We start from the raw sequence: 19876 nt of genomic DNA, 5'->3' as shown, positions 1-19876 counted from the left end.
TCTGGCCACTCTGTGTGTGTGTGTGTGTGTGTGTGTGTGTGTGTGTGTGTGTGTGTATTAGAGGCCCGGTGCATGAATTCGTGCATGGGTGGGGTCCGGCCAGCCTGGCCAGGGGGAGGGGACATGGGTGGTTGGCCGGCCTGCCTGCTGGTCGAACTCCTGGTCAAGGGGAAATTTTGCATATTAGACTTTTATTATATAGGATATACACTGAGTGGCCAGATTATTATGAGTTCAGAGATCACAATAATCTGGCCACTCAGTGTATATGCTCCCTTCTTGGGGTTCTCTGTCTGGACTGCACTTCCTTCTAATTTCCCTGCATGTGGCCTCCTCCCTCATCTCTTTCAGGTCTTTGCTCAAATAGCACTTTCTCGGGGGTGGGGGGGCGTTCCCTGAGCACCCCATTTGCAACTGCACCCCACTTGTCCCCATGCTCACATCCCTCTCTTTTTTTATTTCCTTCCTCTGTCCATTTCTTTTTCTCCGACTATGGTTCCATCTGACATCCTTCATCTCATGTTGATTTTGTGTGTGTGATGCCTCCTTATAGCCCCGAGGACAGGGATTTTTGGGTTTCTTTCCTGCTACCCTTCCGGGATCCAGGACATGGCTGTTTGCCTGGCAAATAACAGACACTCACTTAGCTTTTGTAGACGGAGGAGAGGGCGTGCAGGAGAGAGTGCCGGGAACCAGCAGCTCCCTGGGCCTGAATTTCACGCAGCTCCTCCCCAGAGAGAGTCTTGGCCAACATGGGCTGGAGTACAAGTCCATGTGGGGGTGCAGACGTTTGGGGGGGGGGCCCTCCTTCCTGCCTTTCCTTGCTGTTTCACTGCGATCTCAGGTGAGTAACAGATGCTTTCTGTCTCATTTCTCTCCAGAAGCAGATGTTCCAGGAGAGGAGTAGCCGGATGCTGCAGGCCCTGTCCCCGAAGCAGAGCCCCGTGAGCAGCCCCACCAGGAGCCGGTCCCCTTCCCGCTCCCCGTCGCCCACCTTCTCCTGGCTCCCGGTCAAAACCTCACCTCCCTCCTCCCCCAAAGCTGCCTCGGCCTCCATCAGCAGCCTGAGCGAGGGGGATGAGGATGAGAAGTAAAGGCGGCTGGCAGACCATACGAGCCACACCACACGGGCTGGGGAGGAGGGCGGGGACACTGGGGAACGCCTGGGTGGTGGGTGTTCGAAGGGTAAGAGGCGCAGAAGCTGCAGCTCAGCAGGGAGCCCCTGGGAAGGTCTTGAGACGTCAGTCTCCACTCAGCCCAACACCTGGGCCATGCATGGAGGTTTCCAGTTGGACAACCTATAAACTTCATTAGCATCACGTAGAATCACTGTACTTTAGCCTTGCTAAGGGAAGATGCAGAGCCCCCCCCCCCCCCCCGGGAGACTTGCACCCAGTGGGGTGCGTCCTGCTTTGGTCTTTACACCTCCCCCCCCACCAAGTACACCACGTGTGGAAGCGGCTGTTCCCTCAACCCGCTACTTCCGGTTCCTAAGGGCCCTGCACGTTGCCCCCCTAGCACCCAAGCTCTGCCGGAATTCACCTGTCCCCAATAGAGACAGTTGCGTCAAAGGCAAATGCCAGCCTTCTCAGTGCAGCCACTGAGACCCAGCGTTGCAATGCATCCGTTCTTTCCAGTCCCAGAAACGTGACCCCGTTACAGGGGAACTGCTCTGCCTTGGCTCCAGGGTTAGCAGATGGTAAATCTCCTAAAGCTTCTCCTTAAAGGATGCTCTCATGGAATGGCTTCCCCCCGCCCCCCCACTTCTGACCAGTTCACAGTTTCAGAGACCTCAAGCAACAGTTCGATGAACCAAACTACATAGTATACCAATAGGGGGTGCTACCGGCACGTGTCTGTTCTCGAACCTGCCATCCAGGGTGCAGACCAGATACAACCCGAACACAAGACTCCTCTCCTGCTCTCACTCTCTCAACCCCGGTGAAACCTTTGGTCTCCAGGACCATCTGGTTCCCTTGGCACTTGGGCGCTTTGACAAAAGTTCATCCTGGATTCCTGTAGAAATGCCTGGGACCAACCAGGAAATTCGTATGTGGTTCTCATGGCCTCTCCCACCAGACAGAGTTTGCAGTGAAGGGAGGCTCTGCGAGAGTTTCACAGATCACCGTGGGAACCTGAGTTCTGACCCCAGCATCTCAGTGGCCTAGGGTACGCCCTAGACCACTATTGTACTTACCACTGGCCCTAGGTTTGCCAAATGGGATGCCGACCCTAAGCATTCCCGCTGAGTTATTTGAAGTCACTGTCCCCGCGTCACAGGGAGGAAGTGAGCAGGTAGAGTCCAGGTGTAGAAGCGCATGCTGGGGTAGGAGAGGCATGGCCTGGCTGTCCCAGTAAAGCCAGAGATAGAGGCCTGAACCAGCAACTTGCAGGCAGAGCCCGGCATGTGGTGACAAAAACACCCCTCTTCAGAGGCCTTGGGGACTGGCCTTCTGGGTGACAAGTGGGGCAACCAGTGAAGGAAGGTGGATGTCTTTCCCCCTTGTGTTGGGGTTGAACTACCTCCCTGCTCGCCATGAAGCTAAGCTGGCTTGAAACCTCCTTGTTCTTGGCATTTCCCCCAAGAACTCTGTCAAGCACTCCTGTGGGACAGAGAGCTGTCAGGAGCATGGCCTGGGGGGAAGACATTTCCATGTTGCAGTCAAGGCCTGGAGACCAAGTAGGTCTCTCTCTCCAGCGATGCACTCAGGGCAAACTGGGCACGTGTGCCTACTGCCTCAGTGGGGCGCCACTCACAGCCGGGAAGAGAAGACCAGGTAGGCGAGACAAGGTGGTGAGAAACAAGGGAAGCGAAAAGAGGTGCCTGGAGAGAGCCCAGGCCAGATAGACCCACTTTTACCCGAATCCTGCTCCGGAGCACGTAGTGTGGGGTTGATGTATCGGGCTGATTAGAAGCTTGCAGGCCTCATATCCCCTACTGACAGGTGCCACTTCTGTGACTCAGATTCAGTGCCATCGTCGCTGCCAATTACGGGAAACGCCCCATGCTTGAGATATTCCAGAGCTGGGCCAAAATGACCCGCAAGTGGGTTCTAAATCTCAACTATTTGTCCCTCTCCTGACCGCTAACAACACCTCCTAAGGTGACAAGACTACTGAGAAGGGAGGGGGGGGAGGGGGGGCTTACGAAATCTAACATTGGATGCTTTGTGGCCATCAGCTTCTCTCAGCCTCTCCCCCTTCCCAGGACGATAAGGGGCTGTTCTGTTTGGGCCAGCCAGTCCACAGCACTGGCCATCAGTGAGCGGAGGCTGCAGTGAGGGAGGTACAAAGCATGATGCGAGCTTGGGGAGGTCAACAGAAATGACCAAAAGCAAGGAAGGATTCTTTTGCTGCGGCAAGGGAAGGATGCTTCGGACTGAGGACAAGAGCACACCACTGGGGTGGTGGCAAGGGGACAGGTTCCGTGAAGGAGGGTAAGGATGGGAGAGTAGTAGTTGCTCTCCACGCACTGTCAAGTGTTACACACACACACACCCCCAACATGGACACCCGAAGTCAGCGGGTACCCATGGCGGGGTGTGGGCCCCCCCAGCCCCCTTGCCTCCCCATGTCAGGACTTCTCCATTAGCCACTACAGCCTCCTGCTGGGAACCCTGAAATCAGATGTCCACCCTTCCACCAGCTAAACACACAGGGGGCTCGTAATGTCGGGGTCACAGCGAATGGCCGTTGGTGGAAAGCCAGCTCCCGTGGACCAGGGCCTTACAAAGGTAAAGGGAATCAACCTCAAGAAGAGTGACCCCGAGACTGAAGTGCTACCTTCTGGCCTGCTCAGTGGGGAAGAGACACAGCTGCGGGCTTGCAATCTTGCTTCACGCCTTAGGCCGTAGTTCCGGGCAGCCCACCCATCCCTGGAGGGAGGGACAGAAAGAGCACGGATTTGCTTTTGCTCCATCTTCGGGCCTCCTTTGCGCACCCAGCCGAACCCCAGGGCAAGACACAAGATGGGGAAGCAGCCTCGGCTGCGTCAGATGAGCCCCAAGAGCGCAGAGGCACCCGCTTGGCACCAGTCTTGGCCATAAGCTCATCAAGCGTCTGCACCTCCTCCTCTCGAGACTGGAGATCTGTGTTGTGTCACTGCGCTGTGTGCCGGGACAAAGCCATAAGGAGCATACATACCTGAGACGACGCTGTACATATTAGACGATGACTACGTGGGTTCAAGGCCGACCTTATGCCCAAGCATCTGCTCTGGTGCTGAATAATGCAAACTACTGGAATCAGCCCTCTCACCGACCCCAACCCTTTCGCTCCCGCTCCCAACCCACCCCCGCTCCCAAACGGAACACAGCATTTCTCACCTGTTTCTAAATAAAGGGATACAGAATTGCCTTTTGGCTTGTTTCTCAAAAGTGTGCAAAAAAATCCAGGCGTCGCAGCTGTCCCAGCTCTGCCCAGCTGTGTCCCCAGCCCCGAAGGCCGGGCCTCGGCGCTGGGCAGCACTGGGCAGAGTCGAGTCACGTGGGGACCCCAGGTTGGGACTTCGGCTGGTGGGCTCCCCTGCCAACTTGCTTGGTGACCTTGGCCAAACCACTTCACTTCTCTGGCCTCAGTGTCTGCTTTTGTAGAATGAGGGGTTGGAGGGAACGGTTCCTGAAGTCTCCTTTGCCCGGAAAGGCCTCTAAATTGAGGAGGCAGCCTGCCTTGTCCCCAGGCTTCTCCGGCTGTGAGGCGGCCACTGAGTGACCCTGAGACAGTGCTTACCTCTCACTGGAGTGGGGTGCTGGGGAGGTCGCCCCGAGGCCTTCACTTGGCCGGTTTCACTTGTCAGAGGATCCACAATCTCAGGCTCCACCCCCCTTTCTCCCACCTGATGGAATGAATGCTTTTTACCTGCTCGGAAACGTGGGGGCGTGGCCATGTCAACCACTTTTCCAGCTTTGGGAAAAAGCTCCTTCGATCAGCGGGAAGCTGAACGATGGGGGTGGAGGCACTAAATCAGGATCCCAAATGTCAACAATTAAGGCAGATCCCCCCCCTACACCCTACCCCCCCCCCCCCCCACACACACACACCCCATGTTCTGAGAATTGCGCTCAGGCCCTCCACTAGCCGAATTAAATCCATCTGGTGAGGTCTAGCTCTTTAGAGCAGGCGTCCTCAAACCACGGCCCGCGGGCCACATGCGGGTGTTTTTGCCGTTGTGTTTTTTTACTTCAAAATAAGATATGTGCCGTGTGCATAGGAATTTGTTCATAGTTTTTTTTTAAACTGTAGTCCGGCCCTCCAACGGTCTGAGGGACAGTGAACTGGCCCCCCGTTTAAAAAGTTTGAGGACCCCTGCTTTAGAGTAACAACAGTTCTAATGTTAACCCAGACTCTGGAGCAGGGTGGGGAACGTCAGGCCCACTGGCAGTATAAGGCCCGCGAAATCATTTGGTCTGGCCCTGTCAAGGCATTAGGGGTGAGTTAATGAAATGCTTGACCGAATAGAGCAGGCTCATTTTTAAGTTGATCATTTTGTATGGCCCGTGAAGGATGTTATAAATATCCCAATGACCCTTGGCAGAAAAAAGAGAAGAGAAAAAAAAGGTTCCCCACTCCTGCTTTAGAAGCAACAAAGCCAGGCCTGTAGTCAGCAAAGGAATTCATTTAAGAAGACAACACCTGTTATTCACAGACCATATTACTTGGTTCTGCCACACAGATCAAAAACATTCTTGACAAGTTGTATTTAGAGTCACAGTGACAGGTTTGTTCTCAACTTTTATGATACCTCAGAGATGTTTTCAAGGGCAACACGTAATCAGTTGTAAGGCATAACAAAGTGCATGTTTGAGAACTCTGACATTTGCCCCAAAGAGAAATAGCCTTTGTTAATAAATACAACACCCGAGATAAAAGGGTACACTATCAAAAATGTTTACACACAGAGTCCCCGTTGGCTATTGAAGTTGAATGTTTAAACTTCTCTAGGTATTCAGCAGGAGCTATTCGATTTAAAAAAAGACTCTTTTGAGATGCTTTTCAAACCAAGTGTGACAGTTCATAAGCACCAAAGTATATCTTGTGATCAAATTCTTTAAGAAACCATCAAGCCCTAACCGGTTTGGCTCAGTGGATAGAGCGTCAGCCTGCAGACTGAAAGGTCCCAGGTTCGATTCCGGTCAAGGGCATGTACCTTGGTTGCAGGCACATCCCCAGTAGGGGGTGTGCAGGAGGCAGCTGATCGATGTTTCTCTCTCATCGATGTTTCTGGCTCTCTGTCCCTCTCCCTTCCTCTCTGTAAAAAAATCAATAAAATATATATTTTTTAAAATTAAAAAATAGATTTTAAAAAAAGAAACCATCAAGTAAAAGCTAAGAAATGACCAGTAAAATTGAAAAATATTATTAAAGGCATAAATATCTGTAGGCACTAATTGATCCGTACTTTAGGCCCTCGTGAACTGCCATCATTTATATTCTAGAAAATCCACCACATTAGCTGAATATCAGCTGCGTGGACCAAATGAGGGCTGGCTTGTATTGTCTCCTCCAAGCAATGTTTAATCTCCTTACCTTCATTATCTTTCTTGGGGGTGGAGAAAGGAATTGATTGGCACGATTGCTGTACCATAATTACTAAAAGCACCATTTAGACCTAAAATATTTGATAGGTAACCTTCCATTTTCAAAGAATGAATGAATCCATACCCGAAAGAATCGGGATACTTACCCTTTCCACAGGGACCCTTTCACCTGGTTATGAACTTGTCACTGTAAAATTTCCAAGTTCAAAGAAAACCTGTTATCTGCTCTGCATGTGGCAGGACCTGACTCATTCGGTAACTTGAGGATATAACCAGTCTTTCTTGTCTGGAATCCTGTTCCACTGGACAGGTGTTGGCAAGATACCATTTACTAGCCTGACCACAAATCAACTAACACAACGGAGGCGTTTTTTCTTTTTCTACTTGTTTCCGTATCAGGGATTAAGGACAGATGAAAGATGTTCAATAGGTGTGTATTAGTTTCTTATTGCTGTAACAAATTTAGTGGCTTAATTAAACAATACAGATTGATTATTTCAAACAATACAGACTTATTATTTCAAAGTTCTGCAGGCCAGAAGTCCAAAATGGCCCTTTACTGGGCTAAAATGAAGGTGTTTGGCAGGGCTGCATCCCTGTCTGAAGGCTCTAGGGGATTTTCTTGCATTTTCCAGCTTCTAGAAGCCGCCTGCATTTCTTGGCTCATGGCCCCTTCCATTTTCAGAACCAGCAATGGCCAGAACAGTATTTCTCACATCACATTACTGTGGCACTTCTGCCTCTCTCCTCTACTTATAAGGACCCCTGTGATTATATTGGGCCCACCTGGATAACTCAGGCACATATCCCTATTTTAAGTTCATCAGCAACATTAATTCCTTCTTGCCATGTAATACAACATATTCCCAGGTTCTGAGGATTAGCATAGGGACATCTTGGGGGGAGGGACATCACTCTGTGTGCCATGTGATGACGGAAGACGCTGGTCATAACCCCTTGAGCCTTTTCCCAGGTCCTGACAGAGCTGAGGAACAGTAACCCTCACGCAAACACAGAGATTCATGTTTTCTGTTGAAGTATTCCTACATTGTGAGGAATCTGCCTGAATGTTTCTCTTGAGTCTTTTTAAAAATATATATTTTATTGATTTTTTACAGAGAGGAAGGGAGAGGGAGAGAGAGTTAGAAACATTGATGAGAGAGAAACATCAATCAGCTGCCTCCTGCACACCCCCTTACTGGGGATGTGCCCGCAACCAAGGTACATGCCCTTGACCAGAATCGAACCTGGGACCTTTTAGTCCGCAGGCCGACGCTCTATCCACTGAGCCAAACCGGTTAGGGTTCTCTTGAGTCTTAAGAGAAGCACAGAATAGGTGTAACAGGAGATGTCTGACTCAAATGAACATGTGAATTGGTCCATGAGGACAGGAAGTATTGTATCCTTAACTCATGATCACAGAACCATGGCTGGGAGAGAAGGAAGTTTAGGACTTCCCTCCCCCAGTTCCCTGTACATATCCCCAATTCGTATTTGGCGACACCAAGAAGACAAGAAGTGAAAGGGTAGCTAACCAGCCTTGGATCATTGGACGTGTTCCTGCTGAAACAAGCTCTGGGATGGTCTCTGGCTATCAGAACCTGTTTCCTGCCTGCTGTCCCCGTGTGGTTGGTTGGTTGGTTTTGGTGCTTGGATATTGACCACAGCCAGTTTAAGCTAAGGTTCATTGCTAGCTATCAAGTGTCAAGGTACTCCATGCTCCTTTCTACACTAACTTATTTTTGCAAGGTGACCTTTGAGCTGCATTCTATGTATATATTTTTAAATTTATTTCAGAGAAATGGGGAGGGAAGAGAGAGATGGAAATATCAATGATGAGAGAAAATCATTGATGTTTCCATCTCTCTCTCTCTCTCTCCCTCCTGCATGCCCCACACTGGGGATCAAGCCCACAACCCAGGCATGTGCCCTGACCGGGAATCGAACCGTGACTTCCTGGTTCATAGGGCGACACTCAACCACTGAGCCACACGAGCTGGGCTGAGCTGCATTTTAACTTAAGGTCTAGCATACATTCTTGTCTTCACCATTCAATAAACATTTGAGTGAGCTGGTAGGTGCTGGGGATGCAATGAATAAAGAGGACACAATCCTTGCCTTCCACCCCAAGTTCAGTTTAGTAGCTTGACTCTCAGGTCTGGCCTCTCCTGACCTTTGATTTTTCTGAGCTCTTGATGAACAATGCATGTTTCTGATTCTGCCAAATAGATTTGTGTGATGATTTTACTAAATAATTTCACATTATTTTAGTATTCACTTTGGGGTGGGACGCTCTAAATTTCCCAAAGTGCAAAGATGACCAACTCTTACCCAGAGTGGGAGAAAATCGGAAAAGATTTTTATTTTTTTTAAATTTTATTGATTTCACAGAGGAAGGGAAAGGGAAAGAGATAGAAACATCAATGATGAGAGAGAATCATTGATCAGCTGCCTCCTGCACACCCCCTACTGGGGATTGAGCCTGCAGCCCGGGCATGTGCCCTTGACGGGAATCGAACCAGGGACTTTTCAGTCCACAGGCCGTCGCTCTATCTACTGAGCCAAACCAGGAAGGGCAGAAAAGCAGATTTTTAAAAGTAGATTTTCTATTAGAAACCACTCACTGAGAATGCTGACTGGAGGGCCTGACGATGCCACCCCTTAGCCGGGCCTATGAACAATAAGACTCTCGAAGTCGAGGCATCAGCACACACTTTCCTTTACGGCCTTATAAACGGGAGTGGAGCTTTGCCTGCAATAGTTGAAACTCTCCCATTTGGACAGAGCTGTTTTATGGACGAGATGGTCACTCAATGTCTCATCCTAGGTTCTTTGATTGTAGGGTGTCTGAAGGGCCTCTCTCACCTGAATAACGGGGCATTATTTGCCCTCACTAACTGCCATTTTGTTACCAATTGAAGGCCCAGGAAGAGAGCAGTTTTCATATAGGAAGTTCTGTTCCAATGACTGCTAGGCTGACAACAATCATCTTTAACATCAGAAATAATTACACTATCATATTTAGTGGTTACTAAGGAACTGTGGAAAGCTGCATCCATCACCATTGCTGAAAGCATTAGCATGTTTATTTTGTTTGAGGACTAGCGGATTCTGTTTGGACAGGAATGCCAGCAAATGACACAAGCAGCATCAGCTTAGCTTAGAGTTTCTTGCACTGCTTGGTTGCCCCAAATCCACATCGACAAGGCCTCTTCTCATTTTTAAGTGCTTTCCAATGAGCTGATAAACAGAACATCAATAAGGTGGCAGGGATCGTAGGTCTGCTCTGTGCCAAGAAGACAGCGTTTCCTGCTGCCAGCATTCTAGCTATTCTCTAGCTGGTCCCCAGGTTTGAACTTGATAAGTGGTTTTCAATCCTGTCACATGTTAGAAGCTCCTAGGGAACTCTTAAAAAAAAAAAAAGCTTCACAGAGACAGCCTGATGGAGCGAATCTGAAATGGAGCCCTGGCCTGGGAGATTCCAACGTGACTGGGTTGAGACCCTCTGGGCTGTAGTTAATATTTCAACTCACGGGACAAAGTGTGCCTCTGAGAGAACTGGATTCAAAGAGGTTGATGATCAATGCCTTTTCCAGCAAAGGTAAGAATTGATATGCCCTGCAGCGATGGCAGAAAAGGGTCTAAATATTATTTCATTATTTTCTTATTCCAAAAGAGACTATTATGCCCTAACTGGTTTAGCTCAGTGGATAGAGTGTCGGCCTGCGGACTCAAGGGTCCCGGGTTCGATTCCAGTCATGGGCATGTACCTTGGTTGCGGGCACATCCCCAGTAGGGGGTGTTGCAAGAGGCAGCTGATCGATGTTTCTTTCTCATCGATGTTTCTAACTCTCTATTCCTCTCCCTTCCTCTCTGTAAAAAATCAATAAAATGAGAAAAAAACCAACAACAACAAAAGAGACTATTATGTTGATGTGTCATCAATGGGCAGAGGGCAAAAGGAGTCACTGAAGAACAAAATCTAGAAATGACAAGGGTACTGTTAAGTACCCAGCTCAGTGACAGGTGAAAATGGATGCTCAATGTTAATGTAAAAAGCTTCAACAATATGTAATAGCCGTGTATAGCCTCACTGCCCAATATGGCAACCGTTAGCCACAGGTGTCTATTTACATGTAAATCAATACACTAAATTGCCCGGCCAGTGTGGTTCAGTGGTTGAGTGTCGACCTATGAACCAGGAGGTCACGGTTCGATTACTGGTCAAGGCACATGCCCGGGCTGTGGGCTCGATCCCCGGTGTGGGGCGTGCAGGAGATCGATGGTTCTCTCTCATCATTGATGTTTCTATCTCTCCTTCTAAAAAATATATCTTTAAAAAATTTTAAAACACATTAAATTAAAAATCAGGTCCTCAGTTGAACTAGCCACATTTTTAACTGTTGAGGTGGCTAGTCACGACCATATTGGGTAGCACAGATAACATCCTCGTCATCATTTCTAGTGGTGGACGATGGTCTATAGAAACCCTTCCTAGAGGCAACATCTCCTACATGATGCCTCGTGACTTACTCTTGTGATCAAAGAGCACATCTATGTGGAATGATGAGGCGGACAGCTGACAATGTCAGCAGATAATCATTTGTAGACACGCCTTTGTTAAGACATTGGAAAGAATTAGAAATGAAGGACACAGAAGTAAAAATGTCCACTACAGCGCAATGCTCTGTGGCAGCTTCGTGGAACCATAGACTCTTGAGTTGGAGGGTCCGTTTGGGAGTCTAAACTGTACTTACTTTATGAATTTCAAAACAGGGCAGGAGTAGCTGCTACAAGAACGCTGTTGCCCAGTTGTGAATGCTTTTTTAGCACAGCACTGACTTTTTTTAAAAATTTCTTTATTGATTAAGGTATCACATATTTGTCCTCGTCCCCCCATTCCAGCACTGACTTTTGGTTGCAGATGGATAATTTTTAAATTCTAACTAAAACCAGTGTCACTTTTTTTTAGTTAATCTTCACCCAAGGACATTTTTCCCATTAATTTTCGGAGAGAATGAAAGGGGGGGAGAGAGAAAGAGAGGGGGGGGTAGGGAGAAGAGAGACACACAGAGAGAAACATTGATGTGAGAGACACATATTGGTTGTCTCCCACACACACCTCGACCAGGGCCAGGGATTGAACCTGCAACCCAGGTATGTGCCCTTGACGAGGAATTGAACTCTGATCCTTTGGGGTCACTAACCACTGAGCAACACTGGCCAGGGCTAAAGCAGTGTCACTTTTCGGAGTCACTGGTTTTATATTCTTTGGGCAAAACATATCACATCATGAAAGCAGTTGATTAGTAATTGCTTTCCATTATAGGTGTGTGTGTTTTTCAATTATAAGAGAAAGTTTCTTTAGAAAGTCACAGAAGTAGAAAAGGTGAGCCAGTTGGGCTGTGTGGGCTCAGTAAATAAATTCTAGAAGCAAAAGAAGGGCCCTTGGAGTTTAGGAGAGAGAAAGGCAAAGGCATAGTGCCTGGGGGGAGGGAGAGGGGAAGGGAAAGGTGCAGGCACGCTCCAGAGAGAAAGTGCCTAAAGAATGCTATAGATTAGAACATCAGACCTGGAAAGAACCTCAAAACCACGTGGTCAACTCCCACATTTTATCGATGAGGAAACTAAGGCACAGTTAACAGCTAGCTGGTAGCAGAAGCAAGGCAAACATGTTGACTTCCTGACATTCACACCCCCAAGAACCATATAAACCCGTTTCTTGCCTCAAATTTGCTCAAAATATTTTAAAAATATGTTTTTATTGATTTCAGAGGAAGAAGGAAGAGGCAGAGAGAGACACATTGATTGGCTGCCTCCTGCATGCCCCCTACTGGGGATTGAGCCCACAACCCGGGCATGTGCCCGGACGGGGAATGGAACCTGTGACCTTTCAAGTTCATGGGTCAACACTCAACCAACTGGGCCACACCAGCCACATAAATTTTGTTTTTATTTTAGTGATAAATACACAAGATAGTTATGTGGCTCTCAAATTTTAAAGACACACCCAGGGGTGGGTGGGTGGGTGGGAAGAGATTAAAGAATTTGTATGCATGTATGCTTAACCCCTGGACACAGACAACAGGGTGGTGAAGGCCTAGGGGCGGGGTGGGCTATAAGGGTCAATAGGAGAAAAAGGGGACATATGTAATACTTTCAACAATAAAGATTTTTTAAAAATAATAAAAAGGACACCCACTCACCACTGAATGTTTAGTAAAAGAATAACACAATGGCCCTAACCCGTTTGGCTCAGTGGATAGAGTGTCGGGCCATGGCCTGAAAGGTCCCAGGTTCGATTCCGGTCAAGGGCATGCACCTTGGTTGCGGGCACATCCCCAGTAGGGGGTGTGCAGGAGGCAGCTGATCGATGTTTCTCTCTCATCGATGTTTCTAACTCTCTATCCCTCTCCCTTCCTCTCTGTAAAAAGTCAGTAAGAACATATTTAAAAAAATATGACGCTAATATGAAGACTACATTCAGGAAGCACATAGCTGCAACCAAGTGTCTTTGGAGGCACTGGGTTCTGGTGTTGGTGCGGCACCAGTTCCTCAGAAGAGATCAAGGAACCAATAGCCTTTTTTTAAAAAAATATATTTTATTGATTTTTTACAGAGAGGAAGGATAGAGAGTTAGAAACATCGATGAGAGAGAAACATCGATCAGCTGCCTCCTGCACACGCCCCACTGGGGATGTGCCCGCAACCAAGGTACATGCCCCTGACCGGAATCGAACCTGGGATCCTTCAGTCCGCAGGCCGACGCTCTATCCACTGAGCCAAACCGGTTAGGGCACCAATAGCCTTTTAATTTTAAAATTTCAAGTTATCTTCTGCATATTCCATATAGCAACAGCTCACAACTTACACTTTTATTTTTGAGAGAGAGAGAGAGAGAGAGAGAGAGAGAGGAAGAAAGGGAGAGAGAGAGTGAGAATGAGAGAGACATCGATGTGCTGTTCCACTTATTCATGCATTCATTGGTTCATTCTTGTATGTGCCCTGACCCACATCCTTGTTGTATCAGGACAATACTCCAAACAACTGAGCTACTTGGCCAGGGCACAACTTACACTTTTTAAAAGCATGCCCCTAAGGCACTTGTTAAAATACAGATGCCTAGGCCTCCACCCCAGAGAATCAGAATCAGTAGAGCTGAGGCAGAGCTCAGGAATCTGCATGTAACCAAAATTTCAGGTCATACGTGGCCTCTCAAACCCAACTTGCCCAGGACAGTCTGGTTTACATCTGTTTACATCATGAAGTGCTCTTTCTCACTGTCAAAGGTGTCCTGGCTTGGACAATATATTATTTGGTCCCCTTTCCCCGATCCATGGCCAAATTAAAAAAAAATACCACTGTGACAGTTTAACCTGAAGCAGTTCCTTTATTTTGCCAATAGGAGTTCCCCCCAAAGAGAACAACGGCTAGAAATGACAAGAGTACCGTTAAGCACCCAGCCCAGTGACAGGTGAAAATGTTCCCTGCTACAGAGAATCCAAATGACCTATTTTTCCTTTGATGGGTCATAAGGATTTAAGTATCCTTAGTCCATTCCCAGCAACTTGCAAAGATGCTTGTGCACATACTGAATTTCAGAAACTGAGCGAGTAGAAGGCGAAGCTTACAGGTGAGAGGGAGGTGACGACTGGCCCGAGCTCAGGAACAGACCACACCGAAGCACAAATGAATCACAACTACCATTTTATTGTTTGATGATTGTGATACAGAATTGTCCACGTGCTCCAGGACTAGTTTGGCTATGACACACATCGCGGATGGCTCTGCAACTTACAGGGAACATTATCTGAGCCGCACACTTGTCCGGTCATGTTTTTCCAACAATCACAGCAACAAAACACTTTTCTCCACAGAACGTGGAGTGACAAATGAGCTCAAACCGAAGTCATCCTTCATTCGTGACAGTGTGGACCAGCCAGGCCACAAAATAGCACAAAGCACAAGGGGGCCTGGCTTCATTTCACGAACCATAAGACAGCTCATGAGCACTGGACACACGCGTACATTCATCACAGTAACTAAGCTGACAGATGCACAGAGCGAACCAGATCAGATTGGGACTTGTGGGTACACACATTGTAATGAACTTGTATTTCACACATAAGTTAGCATTCTTCTCTTGTCAAATCCGTTATCTTTTCCCGGGTTAGACTCTGCTTTGAGGAGGTAAGGAGTTATGATGAAAAAAATCGGCCAAGCAAGTAACTTTACATTTAGACACAGTGCTAGATAATATTCATAACAGTGCGTTTTACTCCGCATTCACTTTTCTTATTTGGTTCAAGCAAGTCTTAGGTATTCACAACTTGTATCCTAAATCTGGGAAATGTCTCAGTGGCTAGCACTTGTATACTCTGCGAGGATGTGAACTGAGAACAGTAGGTGGGGTGGTGTGTATAGGAACCTGAAGCAGCAATCACAACCTCAAGTGATTCTAACAGCAACAATTCTGCAGAGAGAGAGCAAGATGAGGCAGGATGCTCAAGTGCTCTGTTCCACCCTTCTGAAACCCGTGGTGTGGTGTGCAGAATGGACTCAAGCACAGCTCTGGTTTTGAATCAGAGTGTAGCCTTCATTCAGTTCTGGTGCGGTGCAGCAGCAGCAGAGAGCATCATGGTAACAAGGAACACGATAGAAACAAAGGCAGAGGCATGCTCACCCGATTCCCCCAACACTGCATAAATTCAACTTGCATGTCCTAAATATTCAATACTTGACACTTCCTAGGTCAACCCTGCCTTGGCTGTCTACTCAGAGTCCAGATTGAGGTTTCCCATGGTTATAAATGTTCAAATGACAAAAGGGAAATGGGATTTCTACGAAAGGAGTGTCGTGATCTATTATAAGCATTTAACTCATCTGTTTTCCCAAACTTGTCTCGTCACACTACCTTGAGCACGGATGGGTAAATAAATGGCCAGTGCCTTTGACTTTCAATCGGAATGAACTTTTGCTTTGCTTTGCTACCATATTGCTAAGAGTATATATGACCTTTGACATTTGTGCTGTTTTAGCCCATTGGCAAAAGGTATATACAGAATTCAAATCAGCAGACCACTTTTAGGTTGGCAAAAGTTAGAATTATTTAATAGAAAGTTCTTTCAAGTGAAATGTTATTATCCCAAAAGGATTCAGTTCCAATAGAAAACAGAATCCTCACTGAAAAGCCAAGCAGCAAAATTACTAAAGAAAATGGAATTGCGGGGTTTTTCTATGATGTGCATGAGAAAGATCTCTGATATCTACTAAACAAAGGGCATTTGGGTGTCATTTCTCACAAAAACACCTTCAAGTCCATCGAATCTGCGTGGTGATAAAGGCGAGGCTCAAGTTTCTTGGGTAATTGTGTGTTCCTGAGGTGACAATCCTTTGGAAGCTCTAAGAAATATAGACAAGAACTATCAAATCTGAACACATCATGAGAGAGTTTCAGAAATTTCCACGGGGATTCTTATCAAAGGCTATTTCCTGAGACAGTCAAAGGTACTGAAAATGTAATTCTTGGAGTACAAAAAAATTAGACATACAAAACCAATGTGATCTCTTTACTTTTCCCTTTAAAGAAATTGCTAAAAATAAAGATTTATGATTATAGTCTAAACTCTTATGTTTCACCTTTCTTTAAAAATTTCATTTCATTTTTTGAAAGGCCAGGCACAGACGGATGCTTTTGTAAACATTCTCTCTTTTATATACATTCTCTCCTAATACCTGTCCTAAAAGATCACTTCTTTACAGGTACAGAAGTAAAAATAGAGTTCTTACAATGGAAACAAACTAGTGGAATCCTAAAATGATTAGTTGCCATTTAAAGAATACCACTGTAATTCTTCACTTTTGGAATTATAACATGAAAAACTTATGCAAACTTGATGAGAACTCTTAAAAAATGTAATTGCAATCCTGTACTTTTGGAAAATATAATGTGAAAAAATCCAAAATACCTCTCTACGTACATTAAAGCTCAAGCCATGGGATTCAAAATTTTAATGATTTACACAATCTACTATATTTTGTGCTTTTTTAGTAATTAACCTTCCTGAGGCTGATTTTGTTCTTAGTGTTTGCTTAACTAAAGTGCTTAATAAAATGTCTACAGAATATATTAGCCTCTCCAAAGATGAATATTATTTTGAACTACAATCTGACAAAGATCTACCTACATTTAATTATGCTTGATTAATCCAAATGCCACTGAGAGATTTATAGAACAGAGAAATGTTTTTTCAGGTTAAGTTCATACTCTTTTCACTGTGAGCTTCCTGGATTCAGTGTCATCACAAATCTGCCACTCAGATCTCTGTAACATTTTAATAATCCCATCAAAAAATATTCCCAATAGTCCAAACTGGATAAACCATGGGACTCCAGACATCAACCTCTGATGCTTATCATTTTCAAGAGCCATGCAGATTCCACCCCCAACAATGAAGTCGCCACTTCACTGGGGAGCATGTAGTCCATGCAGAGTCCCCAGTGCTGGGGGGAAAAGGAGGCACAGTTGGGAAGTCAAACACTGTTAGGGATATATTAACACTGCAAGGATATTCATTCAAGAAAGGGGTGGGCTTTCTTTTAATGTAGGCACTAAACTGTATCCGACCTTTTTTTTTTTTTGGAGACTGTCAGTAATGATGTCCTAAGGTGCTTTTATTTATATGCAAATAAGCCAATTTAAAGGAGACAAATTGGCCCTACCTATGGGAATGATTAAAGGCGCCCTGGCACCCTATCTTTCTCCAACACTTAGCTCTACCTTCCATAGGTGACTACACAGGCAGGTATCAGAGAATGGAAAGTGTCCACCAAGGCTTTGCTGTTTCCTCCCAGGGAGTGGAACCGCCACGGAGAGCAGCATCACCCTTTCGAAAAATATATATTTTTTATTGATTTCAGAGAGGAAGGGAGAGGGAGAGATAGAAACATCAGTGATGAGAGAGAATCACTGATCAGCTGCCTCCTGCACACCCGACACTGGGGATCGAGGCCGCGACCTCCTGGTTCCTAGACCAATGCTCAACCACTGAGCCATGCCGATCGAGCCTGCAACCTCCTGGTTCCTAGGCCGATGCTCAACCACTGAGCCATGCCGGCTGAACGAGTAGCGTCACCCTTTTTCCCCATAGCTGGTGGGTACTATGCGGAAAAAAGCAGGACAAGAAGAAAGTGGAGGCTGTGCTAGAAGAGGAGGAAGAGGACTATGTGGTGGCAAAAGTTCTCAACCATCGAGTGGTAAAGGGCAAAGTGGAGTCCTCGAGTGGAAGGAGTTCTCAGATGAGGACAACACGTTGGAGCCGGAAGAGAACCTGGACTGCCCCAACTTCAGTGCTGAGTTTTTACAGTCGCAGAAAACAACACATGAGACAGGCAAATCAGAGGGAGGCCAGCACACAGCTGACCGATTCTGAAGACAAGGGAGAGGAGAGCAAACCAAGGAAGAAAGAACAGGCAGAAAAGCCACAAGGGTTTGCCTGGGGTTTGGGCTGGAGTGGATTATTGGAGCTACAGACCCCAATGGAGAATTAATGTTTCTGATGAAATGGAAAAACTCAGATGAGGCCTACCTGGTACCAGCCAAGGAGGCTAATGTCCAGTGCTCTCAGGCTGTCATATCCTTCTATGACGATTTAAATAAGGACTGTGAGAGACTGTTTAAAAGCTGTGAATGGAGAGAGAAACCAAGATGGCAGCATAGGTAAACACCTAAACTGCTGCCTCGCACAACAATTTCAAAACTACAACTGGAAGACAAAACGGACATCATCCAGAACCACAGGAAGGCTGGCTGAGTGGAAATTCTACAACTAGAAGGAAAGAGGAAAGCACACGGAGAATCAGAGGGGCTGCAAAAGGCTGAGGTATGGAAACACGCGCGTGGGTGGCTGAGTGCCTGGCTGGCTTTCTCTAGCGGGAAGGAGACAAAAGCTCCCGACTGCGCTGAACCTCAGTTCTGACTGCACTGAATCCCAGTTCCGGGCGAGACCCTGGGGACCCAGGCTTATACGGGAGAATCTGGACTGTCAGGCGGAAACTCAGGGGAGCCGCAAAAGGCAGGGGTCTGGAGGCGTGTGCGCGAGTGTGCACAGAGAGGACCGACTGCTGAGTGTGCCACTGGCTTTCCCTAGCGGGAAGGAGACAAAAGCTCCCAACTGCGCTGAACCCCAGTTCCGACTGCACTGAACCCCAGTTCCGGGCGAGACCCTGGGGACCCAGGCTTATACGGGAGAATCTGGACTGTCAGGCGGAAACTCAGGGGAGCCACGAAAGGCAGAGGTCTGGAGGCACGCGCACAAGTGCACGAAGAGAGGACTGACTGCTGAGTGTGCCGCTGGCTTTCTGTAGCGGGTAGGAAACGGAAGCTCCCTACTACACTGAACTCCAGTTGTGGGCGAGAATCTGGGAATCCAGATTCATTGGGGGAGAAACTGGACTGTCTGGCAGCGGGCGAAACTCGAGGGCGGCTTACTCTTAGAGGTGCTTGCAGCGATTACCGAGGGACACTGAGACCCAGGGACCTCATAGGGCAGGGCTGACGGGAAGCCAAGACTGTCTGCTCAGTCCTGAGACTACGCCCCATCCAAGCTGAGCAGAGGCTTTTGCAATTTGGCAAGTCTTGTCTCATAAGGCTGTCTCCAGCACAGAAGTTCTCCTGGTGTAGACACAGCTGATCCTCACAGCCAATTGGCCTGGAGGTCAATTCCTCCCAGTGATACCAACAACAATCAAGACTTAACTACAACAAGGCTGTACACACAGTCCACAAAGGGGTGCACCAAGAGTGTCCACCTCAGGTAACTGGGGAGGCCAAGCCACTGGGCCATATAGGACACCTAGCACACAAAGCTACCCTACCAACTCAGGGAAGCAGCCAAAATGCGGAGACAAAGAAACAGATCACAAACAAAAGAAATGGAGGAAAACAAACAACTGGATATAGAGTTCAAAACCATGGTTATAAGGTTTTTCAAGAATTTCCTAGAAAAGGCCAATAAATTTAGTGAGACCCTCGAGGATATGAAAAAGGACCAACTAGAAATTAAACATACACTGACTGAAATAAAAAATATTGTACAGAGACCCAACAGCAGACTAGAGGAATGCAAGAATCAAGTCAAAGATTGGAAATACAAAGAAGCAGAAAACACTCAACCGGAAAAGCAAAAAGAAAAAAGAATCCAAAAATTTAAAGATAGTGTAAGGAGCCTCTGAGACAACTTCCAGCGTACCAACATCAGAATTATGGGGGTGCCAGAAGAAGAGAGAGAGCAAGATACTGAAAACCTATTTGAAGAAATAATGACTGAAAACTTCCCCCA

At 47.0% G+C, this 19876-nt stretch overlaps 1 protein-coding gene and 1 pseudogene across 3 annotated transcripts in view; both read left to right on the top strand.

The window, feature by feature from the left end:
- Window positions 1-4275, top strand: part of PCYT1B (phosphate cytidylyltransferase 1B, choline) — a gene marked incomplete at its 5' end in the record, with an annotated part of 90771 nt that extends 86496 nt beyond the window's left edge. For both annotated transcript variants that reach the window (XM_079765754.1, XM_079765755.1), the window contains one exon: window positions 882-4275. In XM_079765754.1, coding sequence (XP_079621880.1) covers window positions 882-1094 — 213 coding nt within the window. In that variant the 3' untranslated portion in view covers window positions 1095-4275. The remainder of the gene's footprint in view (window positions 1-881) is intronic.
- LOC307096101 (chromobox protein homolog 1-like) lies at window positions 3669-18264 on the top strand (annotated as a pseudogene). Its single transcript has 2 exons — window positions 3669-3850; window positions 17687-18264. The product of its transcript is annotated as a chromobox protein homolog 1-like (transcript).
- Window positions 18265-19876: the final 1612 nt, after the last annotated feature.

This window comes from Cnephaeus nilssonii, assembly GCF_951640355.1.
Source record: "Cnephaeus nilssonii genome assembly, chromosome: X".
NCBI classification, from domain to species: Eukaryota; Metazoa; Chordata; class Mammalia; order Chiroptera; family Vespertilionidae; genus Cnephaeus; species Cnephaeus nilssonii.
The sequence above is the reverse complement of the archived record's forward strand: the minus strand, read 5'-3'. Positions and strand labels throughout refer to the sequence as shown.